The sequence below is a fragment of the Mytilus californianus genome, unplaced genomic scaffold (assembly GCF_021869535.1).
Source record: "Mytilus californianus isolate M0D057914Y unplaced genomic scaffold, xbMytCali1.0.p SCAF_1, whole genome shotgun sequence".
Classification (NCBI taxonomy): Eukaryota; Metazoa; Mollusca; class Bivalvia; order Mytilida; family Mytilidae; genus Mytilus; species Mytilus californianus.
In genome coordinates, this window is record NW_026262581.1 from 120,205,748 (window position 1) to 120,221,193 (window position 15,446).

A 15,446-nucleotide genomic window follows, 5' to 3' on the forward strand; every position below is an offset into this window, starting at 1 on the left:
GTTACTAAAATTAGCTAGTTTATCTCTTTTTGAGTTATTCATAGAAATTTTAAGACTCAGAATGTTACTTTGATTTTTGTTTATAAGCTAACATATTTGCAAATTATATACCGGGTAATTGTTATCAGGAGTGTAATTAATTAGTTTATTCTAGTGTGGTATTGAGAGGATTTGACCAATTGTTCCAATAAATAAAAGAAAAGAAGTCTGTTAGTTTAAATTTGCCACACATGTATAATTACTGAAGTACATATCTCAACCTACTCTTAACCAGACCACAAAAGCAAGCAATTAAGGTCAAGGCTATGTGACATTAAACAGTCAGATATGTATTCTTCGCAACCCATTAACATACCAAATATATCGTTTACATATTTTTTTAAAGTGGCTAAAAATAAAACTCATCTTGCACACTTAACCAGACCACTGAAGTGATGACCGTCTGACAAGGTCTAATAACGAACTACTTCAATACTAATTTTTACCATCCTAGGTGAAAGTTTGGATAAGAAATAGAGGTTATGTGCAAATTGTTACAGCCGCAGTCACGACCACTATCCCCATAGAAAGACAACACATATGGATCCTCTACTGCTACATTATTCCAGGCTAGAAAAAAATAACTGAGTGATATTTCAATTTTATTTCCATTTATTCATGTTCATGTTGACAACAATGTTTCATTTTATAAACAGCACTATGACAGGTTTAAATAAACATTTGTGTATACTCTTTTGAATGTATGTGTATTGTAAGTATTTCTAAGCATTATCACGTCTAACTTTAAATGCAAAAAGACTTATCATGCATAAGCTTAAGACAAAATTGCTTATTGAATGGGCTTGCTTTCATGCAATCCACTGAAAAGATTTTTTAAACTCAACAGAAAGCCCTGTTACACAGGATCTACAGCCTACCAGACAAAAAATTACTATTAAAAAAATATTGAATTTTTATAAAAAAACAATGCACATGAAAACATAAACATAACATGGATTTATTTTTTAAATATATTAATATTTTACCCTTTTTTAGAGTAACTGTTACAATAGTTGTATATTCTATGAACAGTAATATAATGGCTAAACTTATAATCTTAATCTTAGCACATTTCATACAACAGTGAGCAATGCATGATTAAAATGAATAAATATGGTAAAACTTATCATTCAGTGAGAATAATTTCCAAATTTTAGTATGAAACAATAAATAGACAACAATTATTTATATCCTCATTGTTTTGTTCACTGAGTACGGAGTTGGTAGTCACCATTCTGTGTAATATATCTAACCCATGGTAATGCCTGGTACCCACTCTTCTCTATAATCTTTAAATACCTTACCTATAAAAATAAATACATTTCATGTCAATTTTATGTGTTTGTAATCTCAATAAGTGTGTTATATGAAAATGATAAATGCAAATGCTTCAATATAAAAATAAGAAGAATCAGGTGTGTAAGAAATTAACAACATGCCATCAAAGGACTCCTTTTAAATTTTCAGCACAGGTTCTTCAATGTGCAATGAAATTGATATTCACCTTTGGTTGAACATACCAATTCAGACTGGAAAAAAACATAATAAATAATAAGTTTGATTTTATTAAAATATTTTCCAAACTAGATAAAAGTATGATGTATTAAATAGCCTCTGGAGGTAAATAGCATAAATAGTTACCTGTATACCAGATACAGTGAAATATGGAATCTCAAACTTGACATGAATTGGAGGTTTGCCCTCGGAGTCTTCTCCTATAACACTAGGTAAATTAAAGTGTGCTCTCATCAGATACTCTTTTCCACCCTATAATTAGTATAAATAGATACATAATAGAACAAAATTCACCTGTCAATAATGGTCCTTAACTACAATCCAAAATTTCAAATTATTTTATCAAGGCTAACATAAAGTCCAAAATAAAATAGGTTTAGGTTTTCCTCGACAACTCTTATTTTATGAGGATTTTTTTAAAAGAAACTTTCATCAACATGTAAGTTGTTGTAACTGATCTTATTTTATCAAAAAAAGTGACAGATTTTATCGAAAAAAATGACAAACAGGAGCCCAGGAGCCTGTATGCTCACCCCGATTTTGGGCAAAAATAAATTGAAACAATGTAAAAAGATTATGTGTGTTAGATAGAAACTATGTAAAACTAAAATTTGTCTTGGTGATCAATTCGGTTGCAAAACGTTCCTGTATATCAATGTCTGTTTTAAAGATTGAAATCAGAAATTAAAAAAAAAATATCATTTACAGGAAATAACTTAAAGGAATATCCAATGGTTTCACTCTTCATGGCATTTTGGAGAAATTGTATCGCTGATCATTGCCCTAATAGTTTCTACCTATCTATCAAAGTTTTCAAGATAATTACGTGGCATTTTGGTCATGTGAGCTTAAAATAAGAAGAGATATTTAATCTTATGAATGATACTTTAATAATCATACAATATATATAAATCATATATACTGGTAAATCTTCATTTAAACTTACTGGGAATGACTTAATTGTCCAGATCACAGAATTCAAGTCTGGTGCATATTTACAACTACCGACTGTTGTTTTAAACTTTGGAGTATCAGCATCTGTTGGAACTGGAATGATTATTTCTACATTGTTGGCTGTTGATCTTCTTTTAAACTGACTTTTAGCCTGAAACGACATTTATCATTAAACATTTTTCTATTAGACAAAGCAAAAAAGTCAACTTCTCAGTGCCATCTGAGGTTTTCAGTAAGAACTATCTAGCTACTAAGAAATATCGACTGAAAAATAATTTAATGTGTGTATCTATTATTGTCAAAATCTTCAACAGAAAAAAATGCTAGATTAATAAATTTGGTTACTGTAAATATTTTAGAAGAACTTTACTGTAAAAAATAAAAATGTTAGTTTTGATGAGAAATTTGTCCTATTGCAGGCTCCACATTATTAATTAAAGCATTGTTGGTGCTGTTATTCAGCCATTTTTTGGCAACAGCTAGTTGGACAATTTTTTTTATCTCATTTTTAATAAATTTTTTTCTTTAGAGACAAACATCACAACTTTGGATAAGTGATTTGAGCTAAAAATGTTTTAACTTGTGTTTAAACACTTTTAACATTCAAGAAACCAAGGGACTGAAAAAAGCAGACAACCCAAAGGATTGAAATGTAGAACATGTCATCATTTTTATTATTATTTAACTAAAAAATTACCAGTCATGAAATTCTAAGAAAAAAATGTACTTTTTCTAAGGTACTTCTGACAATCAAAGTAATAGGAATCACTAATGGAGAGACTGGAAGGGTTGTGTGCATAATTTCAAATCATATTCTCAGGGATTGTGATGAACAAAAAAAAACTTTATATATCATTCTTGCATTAAATTCAGAAAGATAGGTTTTTTTTCAGTCAGTGACAAAACAAGCTTGTCTCCCCAAATTTTCCTGTAAGTGGTTGCTTTTGGGAGTATTTCTATGTTTGAACATATTATGCAATTTTTCTAACTCTTTCTTTCAATAACTTATTGAGTTTGATAAATATTGCATATGACACTGAAGATGAACAGTTTTATTTCATTTTCATGATACTACTAAAGAAATTGTATTCAATTGCCCAAAGATGCAGAATTTCTCAATATAGATACACATTTTTTTGATATTTCAATTTTTAGAAGGGTTTCCAATATTTTCTTTATTCCAATTAAACAATTTTGACAGGATTGGAAATAGAAATCTTCAAAGAAAGGTGTAGTATACTTTTTATTGAAGTTTGATTTAATAATTTCCAGAATGAGGCATTGAAAATGCACTTTTTTTTTAACCAAAAATTAAGAAAATTAATTTTTATTTAAATTGGTGTTCATTATTCATTGGGAAAAGATCCTGCTGTATTAAAATACAGGTACAAGTACCTTACACTGTTAAATAGCAATAAAATGGTGAATAAACGAATAAATGCTCAGGTTAGAGTTATGCATATTTGTTTATTGTTTCCAGCAAATTAATTATAATCAAACTTAAATTAACCTAAATCATTGATGATTATAACACTGACTTTACAAGTAAAATAGACCCTGCTTGCATTTTTTATACACACATATTTTTTTTGTCTTTTCTTTGCAAAAAATGCATCCTATCAATCCTTAGTCATTCATCTTTGAGACATAGTTTACAGAATAATTTTATGTAGTTTAGATCAAAAGTAATTACAGGTATACTATTGAAGTCAAGTGTATAAGTTAGTTTTGTAATGAAGTGTGTATTTAATTATGTAACACAAGAGATATTAACTGTGGTCAACTAAGATTGGCATTAAAGTGGAGTTGATTCCAATTAATACTCCCACCTTTGAGTGAAAGTGTTTGTAAATAATGATAATTGTCTATCATACTCTACAGTACTCTTACTTGCCTAAGCCCAAGGAAAGAATTGGAATAGCATTTCAAATAAAATGCTCCGCTGGGCGCAGCTTGATACAACCGCAGAGGTCGAACCCTGAACAGTTGGGGCAAGTATGGACACAACATTCAAGCTTGATACAGCACTGAATTTGGATTGTGATTAAATATTTGACACAGCATAGGTTTCTGACACACAATGAATGTGGTCTAAGAACTTAAAAAATTTAATTTACCTATTCAAACCATATCATTATTATTTGCTTTTATAGAAATAACCAATTTTTAATGGAAAATTTTAAAGAAAAAAAAAGGAAAAAAAGGAAAAAAAAAATCCCTCCCCCAAATTTTTTTAACCTCTTATGATTCATCACCCCCAAACTCAATCCCAGCCTTCCCTTTGTGGTATGGAACCTTGCAGTACAATTTCAGAGGGATCCATACACTTGAACACAAGTTATTGTCTGGAAACTAGAAAAATGCTTGTTTTTAGGCCCCTTTTTGGCCCCAAATTCCTAAACGTTTAGGGCAATTACCCCCAAACTCAAACCCAGCTTTCCCTTTGTGATATAGAACCTTGTAGTACAATTTCATAAAGATACATACACTTACACACAAGTTATTGTCCTGAAACTAGAAAAATGCTTGTTTTTGCCCCTTTTTGGCCCCTAATTCCTAAAATTTTGAGGCAATTACCCCCAAAATCAATCCCAACATTCCCTTTGTGGTATGGAACCTTGTGGTACAATGTCAGAGAGATCCATACAGTAACACACAAGTTATGTCTGGAAGTTACAAAAATGCTTATTTTTGGCCCCTTTTTGGCCCCTAATTCCTTAACTGTTGGTACTATTACCCCCAAAATCAATCCCAACCTTTCTTTAGTGGTATTGAACCTTATGGTTAAATTTCATAGAGATCCATTCACTTAAACTAAAGTTAGAGTGCGAAAACCAATGTGTCTTCGGACGACGACGACGCCAACGTCATACCAATATACGACCGCAAAAAAATTTTTTTGCGGTTGTATAAGAAGTGTGGGAATCAACTTTATCAATACACATCTTGTACCAAATTTTATTCAATAACTTATAATTACACAAGCATAAGATACTTATAAAATACTTTCATAATTTTTATCACCTGATTAAATTTGATTAATATATTACTTTTTCACATTAATTCCTAAATAGTTATTTATTATAAACTTTGATTTACAAAGGAACTATATGCAAGTACATATCTAATATAAAGTAGCTGTTCGACCAATATTTTCTTAATTCAAGGGCAAATAACATGTCAAAAGTTGGCAGTCGATGATTAAAATGGTGTAGAAAGTTTCTGCAAGTCATTAAAACACATAGTTAGTTTCATGATATGTCTTCAACTTAGTATTCTGCACCATCTCCAAAACCAGAGTGATCACATAGATCCAGCATGGCTGAATCAAAACTAAAAACATTGGAGCAATTGCTAAATTTACAGCATATCTTTATTTTAAATATTTAACAAAATTATTTCTGGGATGAGAATGAATGACATTTTATATACATCAAAAGTTCCATACAAATGTTCAGTATTTATAAAAGAATTAGAGCTACTGCCCTGATTTATTGTATTTTGATGTACATGATGTAATAAATGTAATGTGAGAAACTGACCAGACCTAGGGAGAAAATGTTTATCGTTGAACCATTAAAAGAGGTTAAGGACCATGTGATTACTGTCAGGTCAGATTGGACATGTACACCTTACCACCACTCTTAAAACCAATTACAATTGTCCTAATTCTCATAGAGCTACAGAACCTTGAGTGTAAAAACTTAACGTGTGACTTTATAAGTCATTTGACCAATGTTTATCTTTATACTATCCTGTGATCATGGTGATACTTAAGGCATCCTAAAACTTCAATGTTTTTTTAACTCAACTAAGACTGAAAATTTGCCTTCGTTATTCTATTGCAACATAGCAGCTCTAACTTTTTCATATAACAATCTGGAAAAAGAAAGGTTTTTGATCAGATACCTATGTTTATGTATGATTAAGTTGTGTCTCATCCATTTTGTGTAGATTTAGCAAATAAAATATGTTTAATCTTAACCTATTTAAACCTTGCTGTCTATCTTACCTTGATCATATATTCCACCCTACTGTGGGCATGTCTTTCTATAACTGACTCCACCCATATTAATGGTTTTACCTGTAAAAACATCCAAGATATATTTAAGCATTTGAACTACTATTGCCATTACATTAAAGTTAAAGGGGGTACAAATGGACTAAAACACAAACCAGAACATCTGACATCTTGAACATGTTTGATATCAATTACAATTTATATTTAGTATGAAACAAAGAAGAAAATTTCAAAAAAAAAATACTTTTCTTTTCTCAGCCTCATCAACCAAAAAATTGTGCAGATGTTGTTTAAATATTTAACAATAAGATCTATAACTTTGTCAATTACACCCTACAGTAGTAAATTATTGGATTGTAATCAAACTTACATGTGTATTAAGTCTGTAAGACATCAGTTCAAACTCTCCATCAGGAGGTATAAAGGAAATTGTTCTATCATTCTCAAATCTAGATAATCTAACACACTGGTGGAACTTCACATCCTCTAATTCTACAGATTTACTCTTTCCTCCTGTAAACAAAAAAAGTAAAAAAGGCTTTAAAAAATAGCATGTGCATTATCATTTAACCACTTTTTTTGCACTTTAAAAAAAATCCAAAACTCACTATTGGCTTAAATATTAATTGTGATTTATATAATCCTCATAATCTATGAAGGAAATCTATAAACTGAACAAGCAAAATAACATATTTACTATCTTTCTGGAATATATTCTATTTTTTAAACAGGTGGTTGCAATACGTTTAACTGGAAAACAATGTATGTCTAGAGATTAAATGGATTCACCAAATATTTGTCAAAAGTGAGTTTTATCAAAATCAGTTTTGTGTATGGATTTTATAACCTTTGCATAAAGCTTTATAAGTCTACACCAACAAGTCTTAAATAAGGTAAATTTAACCCTAAATTAAATTTTACTTTCTTTCTGTCACATTTTTACCCCCAAAAAAAAACTTCTCAACATTTCTCAATACACAAGTTAGTTATATCTAAAATTATGATACAACCTCTGTACTTACTTCCAGTACTTTCAAATAAGACTTTATCGTTCAGTCCCAGTCGTAACTCAGGCATACCAGATAAATATACTCTCATCTTAATAGCCCCTACAATCTCACTTCTAAGAACATTACCATTAGCACTAACCTGTAAAAAAATGAAAAATGGAAACTATATAGTAAAAAGAATGTTTCTCTATTTTTTTTAGTCATTTATTAGATATTAAAAGTTTTTTTTGTCACTTTTGTTGCATTCAAGTTTTTTTATTACAACTATTTCCTAGTGTAACACAATTTATTAGACATCTTTGAATTACCCTGAACAAAAAGCTTTCATTTCCTCCTGCTGTTTATATCAAACGAAGGTGTTATATCACCTAAATCAAAGATATTCACAAGATCAAAATCCAATATAAAATGTTCTTCTATTGAATAAATAATAAACACATATACAGGTCTCTATTTTACCACATTTTTTTAAAATAACAATGTCCCAATATATATGTGTTTAAGACTTACCAATAAATTAACAGATTCTATAACATCCAAGAATACTTCATTTTTTCTATATTTAATCTTTTCAGATCTCCATGATACTGCATTAGTAACAGCCATAGGTGGACGAGGAGCAACCTCTAACTTATGTCCATCTTGTGTTATATACCTTAAAAAGAGTAAACATCAGTGATAAATTAAAAACATTTCTGATTGCAAAAATATCAAGACAAAATCTGAAACTGTTACTCAAATAAGACAATCTGTTGTTGGTTCCTACATTGCTGTATTACAATTAGGAAATTATTTTTGCAAAAGTGGAAATAAGCTAGGTATAAGCTTTTTTGACATTTATTGATAACAACATTGGACAGATCAATCAATGTTATTCTAAAAGATATGTTTCCTCTAGTTTGTAAATTGTTTTGAAATATTTATAGCAAAATATAATGATTCATAACTATCTGCATTACATTAATACAGTATTTGTAAGCTGGTATACATGTATGTGTGAGTATGCATGCATCTAATGTATTTCCAAAATCCATAATTACTGTTAAAATACAGTTTTATGTAGTATAAGTAGTTCTAATGGTAAACAACATTCAAAATATAGGCATGTCTGTCTGCTTATCTATGATAAGTAAATTTTAGACCAAACTGGCTTTTAATTAAATATTTCAAACAAATGTATAATGTATCATATATAATTGTTATTTGGAAGTGATTTTTATGACAATTGTTAGTTGTTGCGCAAAGGAATCACCAACTTCATAAATGCATATTTATCCTTTTTTTAAGGATTTATAGGGAAAAAAATAGAAGAACTGGATATCAGAACTTGTTACAGAGTTTTGGTGGAAACTCTTACCATTTCAATGTGTACTGGATATAAAAAATACTACCTACTCTTGTAAAATTTTACTGTCTGTGGTCTGAGGAAACCCAAAGTCCATCACCTCATCCAAAAGTTCATAAATTAGGACAAAGTTGTCTCTGATACTTTCTTCTTCTATTTCTTTAAAGTATTCAATCATTATCTGTAATGGAAATCAAATAATAAGTATTATATGCATATAATAAAAATAAAATGCTCCGCTGGGCGCAGCTTGATACGACCGCAGAGGTCGAACCCTGAACAGTTGGGGCAAGTATGGACACAACATTCAAGCTTGATACAGCACTGAATTTGGATTGTGTTTAAATATTTGACACAGCATAGGTTTGACACAGAATGAATATGGTCAAAGAACTTAAAAAAATTTAATTTACCTATTCAAACCATATCATTATTATTTGCTTTTATATGTAAATCAGAAATTACCAATTTAAAATGGAAAATTCTAAGAAAAAAAAAGGAAAAAAGGAAAAAAAAATCCCTCTCCCAAATTTTTTGAACCCCCTTATGATTCATCACCCCCAAACTCAATCCCAGCCTTCCCTTTGTGGTATGGTACCTTGCAGTACAATTTCAGAGAGATCCATACACTTGAACACAAGTTATTGTCTGGAAACTACAAAAATGCTTGTTTTAAGGCCGTTTTTTGGCCCCAAATTCAATTCCAGCTTTCCCCTTGTGGTATGGAACCTTGTAGTACAATTTCAGAAAGATCCATATACTTACACACAAGTTATTACATGTATATCATGAAACTAGAAAAATGATTGTTTTTTGGCCTGTTTTTGGCCCCTAATTCCTAAAATTTTGAGGCAATTACCCCCAAAATCAATCCCAGCATTCCCTTTGTGATATGGAACCTTGTGGTACAATGTCAGAGAGATCCATACACTAACACACAAGTTATGTCTGGAAGTTACAAAAATACTTATTTTTGACCCCTAATTCCTTAACTGTTTGTACCATAACCCCCAAAATCAATCCCAACCTTCCTTTTGTGGTATTGAACCTTATGGTAAAATTTCATAGAGATCCATTCACTTAAACTCAAGTTAGAGTGCGAAAACCAATGTGTCTTCGGACGACGATGACGCCAATGTCATACCAATATACGACGGCAAAATTTTTTTGCGGTCGTATAAAAATAGAGATCTTACCTGCCTATTAGATGCTTAATTTCAAGCTCAAAATGTGGCATGCTTATCAAGGATGATAGTTCTATGAACAGTCAAGTGCATAACCTGATCTATTTAAAGAATATATTTAACAGTTGGTATTATGGAAGAATGTACTTCTCTGCAAGTTGTTTGTCATCCTATAGTAAAGATGCCTCTAAGACCTTCATAAAGTATCATTTTTAATAAAAATTTCCAAAAAAGTTTGTGTACAAATGTTCTGAGATGATGTAGGATCAAGTAACAAAATTATACAATAGAAAAGAAGATTGATTGATTGATTGTTGGTTGCTTAACGTCCAGTGGCAAATATTTCATGCATATTCAGGACGATAGAAAAGAAGATGTGGGGCATCCATCCATGACACAAAATCAGAACATGCATTGCAAATAACACAAAAAATTTAGTATAACAATGAATAATTTTTCATTATACATTGTGTATAATGCAAATGTGTTATAACAGATATTTTTTTTCTATGTAATTACTAATGTATGTTATTTCATTATTTGACCTCACATCACTTAGGTTAGTCAGAAATTTGACATAGGCAGAACTAACAAATGCTTATGCATGAGGCAACTATAGCACCACAATACTACTGGTCCGGGGACACAGTTATCGTCCTTTGATTGTCGTTGTCTACAAATAAGAGTCCCTAGTGTGGACAGTGTGTAACTTGCAAATTTTTTTCATATATCTTCCAAATTTATTTCTTTACATTTTATGCAAAAAATAGTAAGTAGGGGGATGAAATTACACGTAAAAAAATTTGGGGCATGAATATTTGGGTAAAGTAGTGATTTGGTCGTTTGAAAAGGTAAAAAAATAGTATGCCTGAAGATGTCAAACTGAATTACAGACCCCCTTAACATAAAATTGTCCATATTTTGAGTTAGAGCCAATAGACTTTTCTATAATTTTGATATAATTTGTCCCAAAAGTAGTACACTACACTGTAAAAATCTTTATACGATAGAGCAGGTGCGATTTTTTTAATATGTGTTTTTTGTCTAAAAAAAATCCACTATGAAATTACTGTGTTCTCGGGCCTACTGAGATAGTTTACCTGTCTAAAAAATATTCTTGATAAATCAGTTACATGAAATAGCAAATATAACATGTACGACATAATTTTGAAAAGGTACCAGTGGAAGAATTATTTTATCAGTCTTATTGAAACTGACCTGCATAATTCAGAGCAGACTTTGCAAGCAGTGTTCACTAAATTATGCCTACTTTGAAACTGAAAAATTGGAAAAACAAAAAAGCTTAAGTGTTTAGCAACTGTGCTATAATTTGTTTGTAGACAATGAGAATGCCAATTACAGCTCTTTTAAAAATAAACATGATAAAAGTTCATGTTGTATTGGAGAGCATCAATTTTAAACATTTGTGCAAAAGAGTCAATTATGCAAGAACCTGATTTTATGGTTTAATTTCTTCTGCTAACATTTTAACATAAACTTTGTTATGTAATTTACCTCAAAACTAACTATTCCAGAAAATAATACTAGATATTTGACCATTTACCTGGACTAGCTTGTGTAGGAATGAGAATACCAGTGCTATGTTACAGTTCTTCAAAGTTGTAGCCACCAAATACAAGTTATTATATTTAATATAAACAAATGTTACGTTTCCATGTTGAATGATTGGTGTCATACTGCCTTCTTCCTCTCTGTCCATCACTAATGACATGAACTTGTCTATACAAGACATATCTATGTCGCCTCGATAATTCCGACATATCAATACCTATAAAAGATATATACAAGGTACATTTTGTACACGTCAAAAATGGACATAATCTTTTTTTTTGGAAATACAAATTAGTATTATTTTTAATTGAAATAGTTTGTGCAATGTAGATATTAAAAAAGTATCTCCATTATTTGCAATGTACAATGTGTCTTTTCCCACATAAGGTTAACAGTGAATTTTTAATCCTCATTGAGGATTGCCAAGATTGTCTTTAAGCTAAGTCTTATGAGCTAATAAAGAGTTTCTGGATATTATAATGTTAAGGGAATAGTTGAACCAATGCATACATGTACATTTGTACTGAACTAAGTCCTCTATGCACGTTTTTTACATTTATACAAATCCATAATGTGTAACTGACAAAAAATAGCTTATTTCATGATTGTTGACTGCTTAAATACATGTACATGTAGCTATCTGGCTTTGGCGCCCATGTTTACCTATCATGATCTTGATAAACCATCAATAGATATATTTTTTAGTTTTTTCAATGTTTATATCTTTACACATGTGCTGTGTGATTGCTGAATTACTTACAACAGATGTTACAATTTAAGGTCACTTCATACATGTACAGATACGGAAAAGCAATTGGCGAGTTAGAGTACGGGAAGACAATCAAATACTAGAACATTTTGAAGATTTGGTTATAATAAAGGATTTTCTTTAAAGTGTCAATGTGCACATGATTTATTGCAAAAATATTTAAAACATATTCATCTTTTTTGTTAAAAAAGGATCGCAAATGTATAACTTTATAAGTTCTTTTATGATTATCATTTTTTGCTACCTTCCATCTTGTATTGTACTATTTCAATCTTACCTTGCCTTTCACATCCAGAATATATACTGCTGAAGCTGACATTTTACCTACACCTACAAGTAAAATACCAGAGTAAGATTGAAAATTATTGTTCTGAGGTCAAATGTGTATTGATATGAGGAAAACAACACATAATTAAGGTCTGGGAACACTGTTTTACTTTAAATTTGATATTAAACATGTTAAATGTCTATAAAATTAAAAAAAAGTCCCTAGTTTGGACAGTGTATTACTTGGCAGTTGCAAAATAGGCAATATGGGATGCATGGTTGCATGGGTGTTTTATAATTACAAAATACCAGCAGCAAAAATGTACATACAATTTTTTAAAACACGATCAATGCACCTACATGTAGAATTTAGAACTATTATGTGAATTTGTAATACTCATTGTAGATTGCCAAGATGGTCTTAAAGTCTTTTGAGTAAATAATGAGTTTCTGGATATAATAAAGTTAAGGAAATAGTTGAACAAATGCATACATGTACATATGTACTATATATACTACTAAACTAAAGTACAAGTACTTTTTCAAATGGGGAATGTGTCCATGGGACACAGGTGATGCCCCTGCTTGCATTAAAGGTTATAAAGGAACATAGCTAGAGAACTGTAAAAGTCACACCACCTATATTCAAACTTGATCTGTGTTTTGTGGTAATTAGCATTGTGTATAATTTTCATAACATTTGGTTGAGGCAAACTAAAGTGAGAGAACCGAAACCAACTTCCGGACGTACAGACGGACAAGGGTAAGCCTTAATGCCTCCATAGATGTCTGTGATTTTTGGGATGCATTTACTGAGTCGCTTTACCAATACCACTATGGTGTATTTATCAGTTGGGAATTTATAGGCGCGCTACCATTCATGATTCAGCAACAACAGTGACACCTACAGAATTTACGGTGTTTAGTTTTGAGTATCTTAAACATGAGTCATACAAAAGTTATATATAATGGAGATTTATTCTATGTAAACAGACGGTGCCTGGTGAATGGTTTATCATTTCTATATTTATAACATGATGGGGGTGCAAAATATCAACCAGTCTGCAAATAAAATGTAATCATTTCTACCAAAATATGGTATGTTACTGTCTCAGTCGTGTCAGAAATACGAAGTTAGTAAAAATCTATTGAATTTATGTTAAAATATTTACAGTAAGCGTATTATCAGGATTTTCGGCTTTCAATCCATTTCCAAGCTATATTTTGTTAAAACCGGAAGTGACTACAACACCTGTTTCCCATCATTCGTTTTATTTCCTGTTGACGTTTCAATTTATTCGAAGTTACCCGGCGGGAATTTTTAAAAGGTGAAAAATCAAACAAAGCAAAACAACACGCTGTCCAAACCAGATCGACATAACTAGGTGCTATTTATATGATAGTTATGCTAAACTCGGAGCTTTCGACCTTAATACATTCCGTGGATTCGTGACGTCTAGCAGGTTTCATCTGAGGGTATTATAGATACACTTGTGAGCCTCCTCATGGGGTTTTTGATTATTTGATTACTTGGCCGTTTTTATAGTTATTATTTGAATACCAGTTTTTGATTTCATGATTATTTGATTATTTGATTATCTTGTTTAAAAAAAATAATTAATGATTACAGAGACATAGATATACATGTCTCTGATGATTATGTGATTATATTGGCCAAAAAAATTGTGATTATGTGATTACTTGGACAACCACATGAGGGGCCTCACTTGTATGCAAATTTGTCCGCCATTACTTAAAATTTCACAAGTTCCTGTAAAATTTGACATCATAATTTAATTAAAAAGTGATTGTTGCTTGACATCCGAAGGTTATTTGGGGACAAAATTCAGCTAAATACCTGCGGCGGATCCAGAAATTTTCATAAGGGGGACCCACTTACTGCCTAAGAGGGGGCCCGCTCCAGTCAAGCTTCAGTGATTCCCTAAATAATCAACCAAATTTTTCCCACAAAAGGGGGGGGGGGTCTAAAATAATTATCCGTTACCGTATATTTGGAAAGACTTTAACGTGATTCGTCAAAATATATCAGACATTTTTTTTTATCCTCATAAAGAAAATGTACACCTTAAAATCATTCTATTGATCAAATATATAGTTGATCTATTGCATATAGTATCTAAGAAAAAACTTTAACCAGGAAAACTTAACATTGACCAATGAACCATGAAAATGAGGTCAAGGTCACATGATACCTGCCAGACAGACATATACACCTTACAATCATTACACCAATTATAGTTGACCTATTGCAGAAAAACTGACAAAAACACAAAAAACTTAACATTGAGCAATGAACCCTTAAAATGAGGTCAAGGTCAAACAAAACCTACCAGACTGACTTGTTCATCGTAAAATATTTTCATACACCAAATATAGTTGACCAATTGCACACAGTATTAGAAGAACAGACCAAATCATAATCAAAGTGCTGGATAGCACCTGTGGAAAGTTTGCAACGGTAAATGTGTATTATTTCAAATAGGTTGTAGATGTGTATTATTTCAAATAGGTTGTAGATGTGTATTACTTCAAATAGGTTGTAGATGTGTATTATTTCAAATAATGTGTAGATGTGTATTATTTCAAATATGTATTTAATCACAGCTTTGGTGTTTTCCCTAAACCATTGACTCATCAGCAATTAACAAAAATCACTTATTTCATATGTTTGTCATGTAAAATTTTGATAATTTCTATTGCAACCATTAACTGTAGATTTAAAATAATCAAATATACAGATAGCTCTGTT

General features: G+C 30.8%; 1 protein-coding gene across 1 annotated transcript; it reads right to left on the reverse strand.

Annotated features, from left to right (window-relative positions):
• Positions 1-628: 628 nt before the first annotated feature.
• LOC127732565 (AP-1 complex subunit mu-1) lies at positions 629-13,931 on the reverse strand. The gene is made up of 11 exons (XM_052241623.1): positions 13,849-13,931; positions 12,687-12,739; positions 11,633-11,857; positions 8,935-9,065; positions 8,050-8,194; positions 7,552-7,678; positions 6,900-7,042; positions 6,521-6,592; positions 2,501-2,659; positions 1,681-1,806; positions 629-1,343 (listed from the first exon to the last, which is right to left on the reverse strand). Exons 2-11 carry the CDS (start codon positions 12,726-12,728, stop codon positions 1,245-1,247), a joined length of 1,269 nt encoding a protein of 422 aa, XP_052097583.1. The 5' UTR covers positions 12,729-12,739; positions 13,849-13,931; the 3' UTR covers positions 629-1,244.
• Between the last annotated feature and the right edge of the window lie 1,515 nt (positions 13,932-15,446).

Excerpts from the sequence above, each read along its gene's own strand:
- LOC127732565 (XM_052241623.1), bottom strand. The coding sequence starts at position 12,728 with ATGTCAGCTTCAGCAGTATATATTCTGGATGTGAAAGGCAAG. Across the intron at positions 11,858-12,686 it reads TTCTGGATGTGAAAGGCAAG|GTATTGATATGTCGGAATTA; the intron begins GTAAGATTGAAA and ends TATCTTTTATAG. Across the intron at positions 9,066-11,632 it reads TCCTACACAAGCTAGTCCAG|ATAATGATTGAATACTTTAA; the intron begins GTAAATGGTCAA and ends TTTCCATTACAG.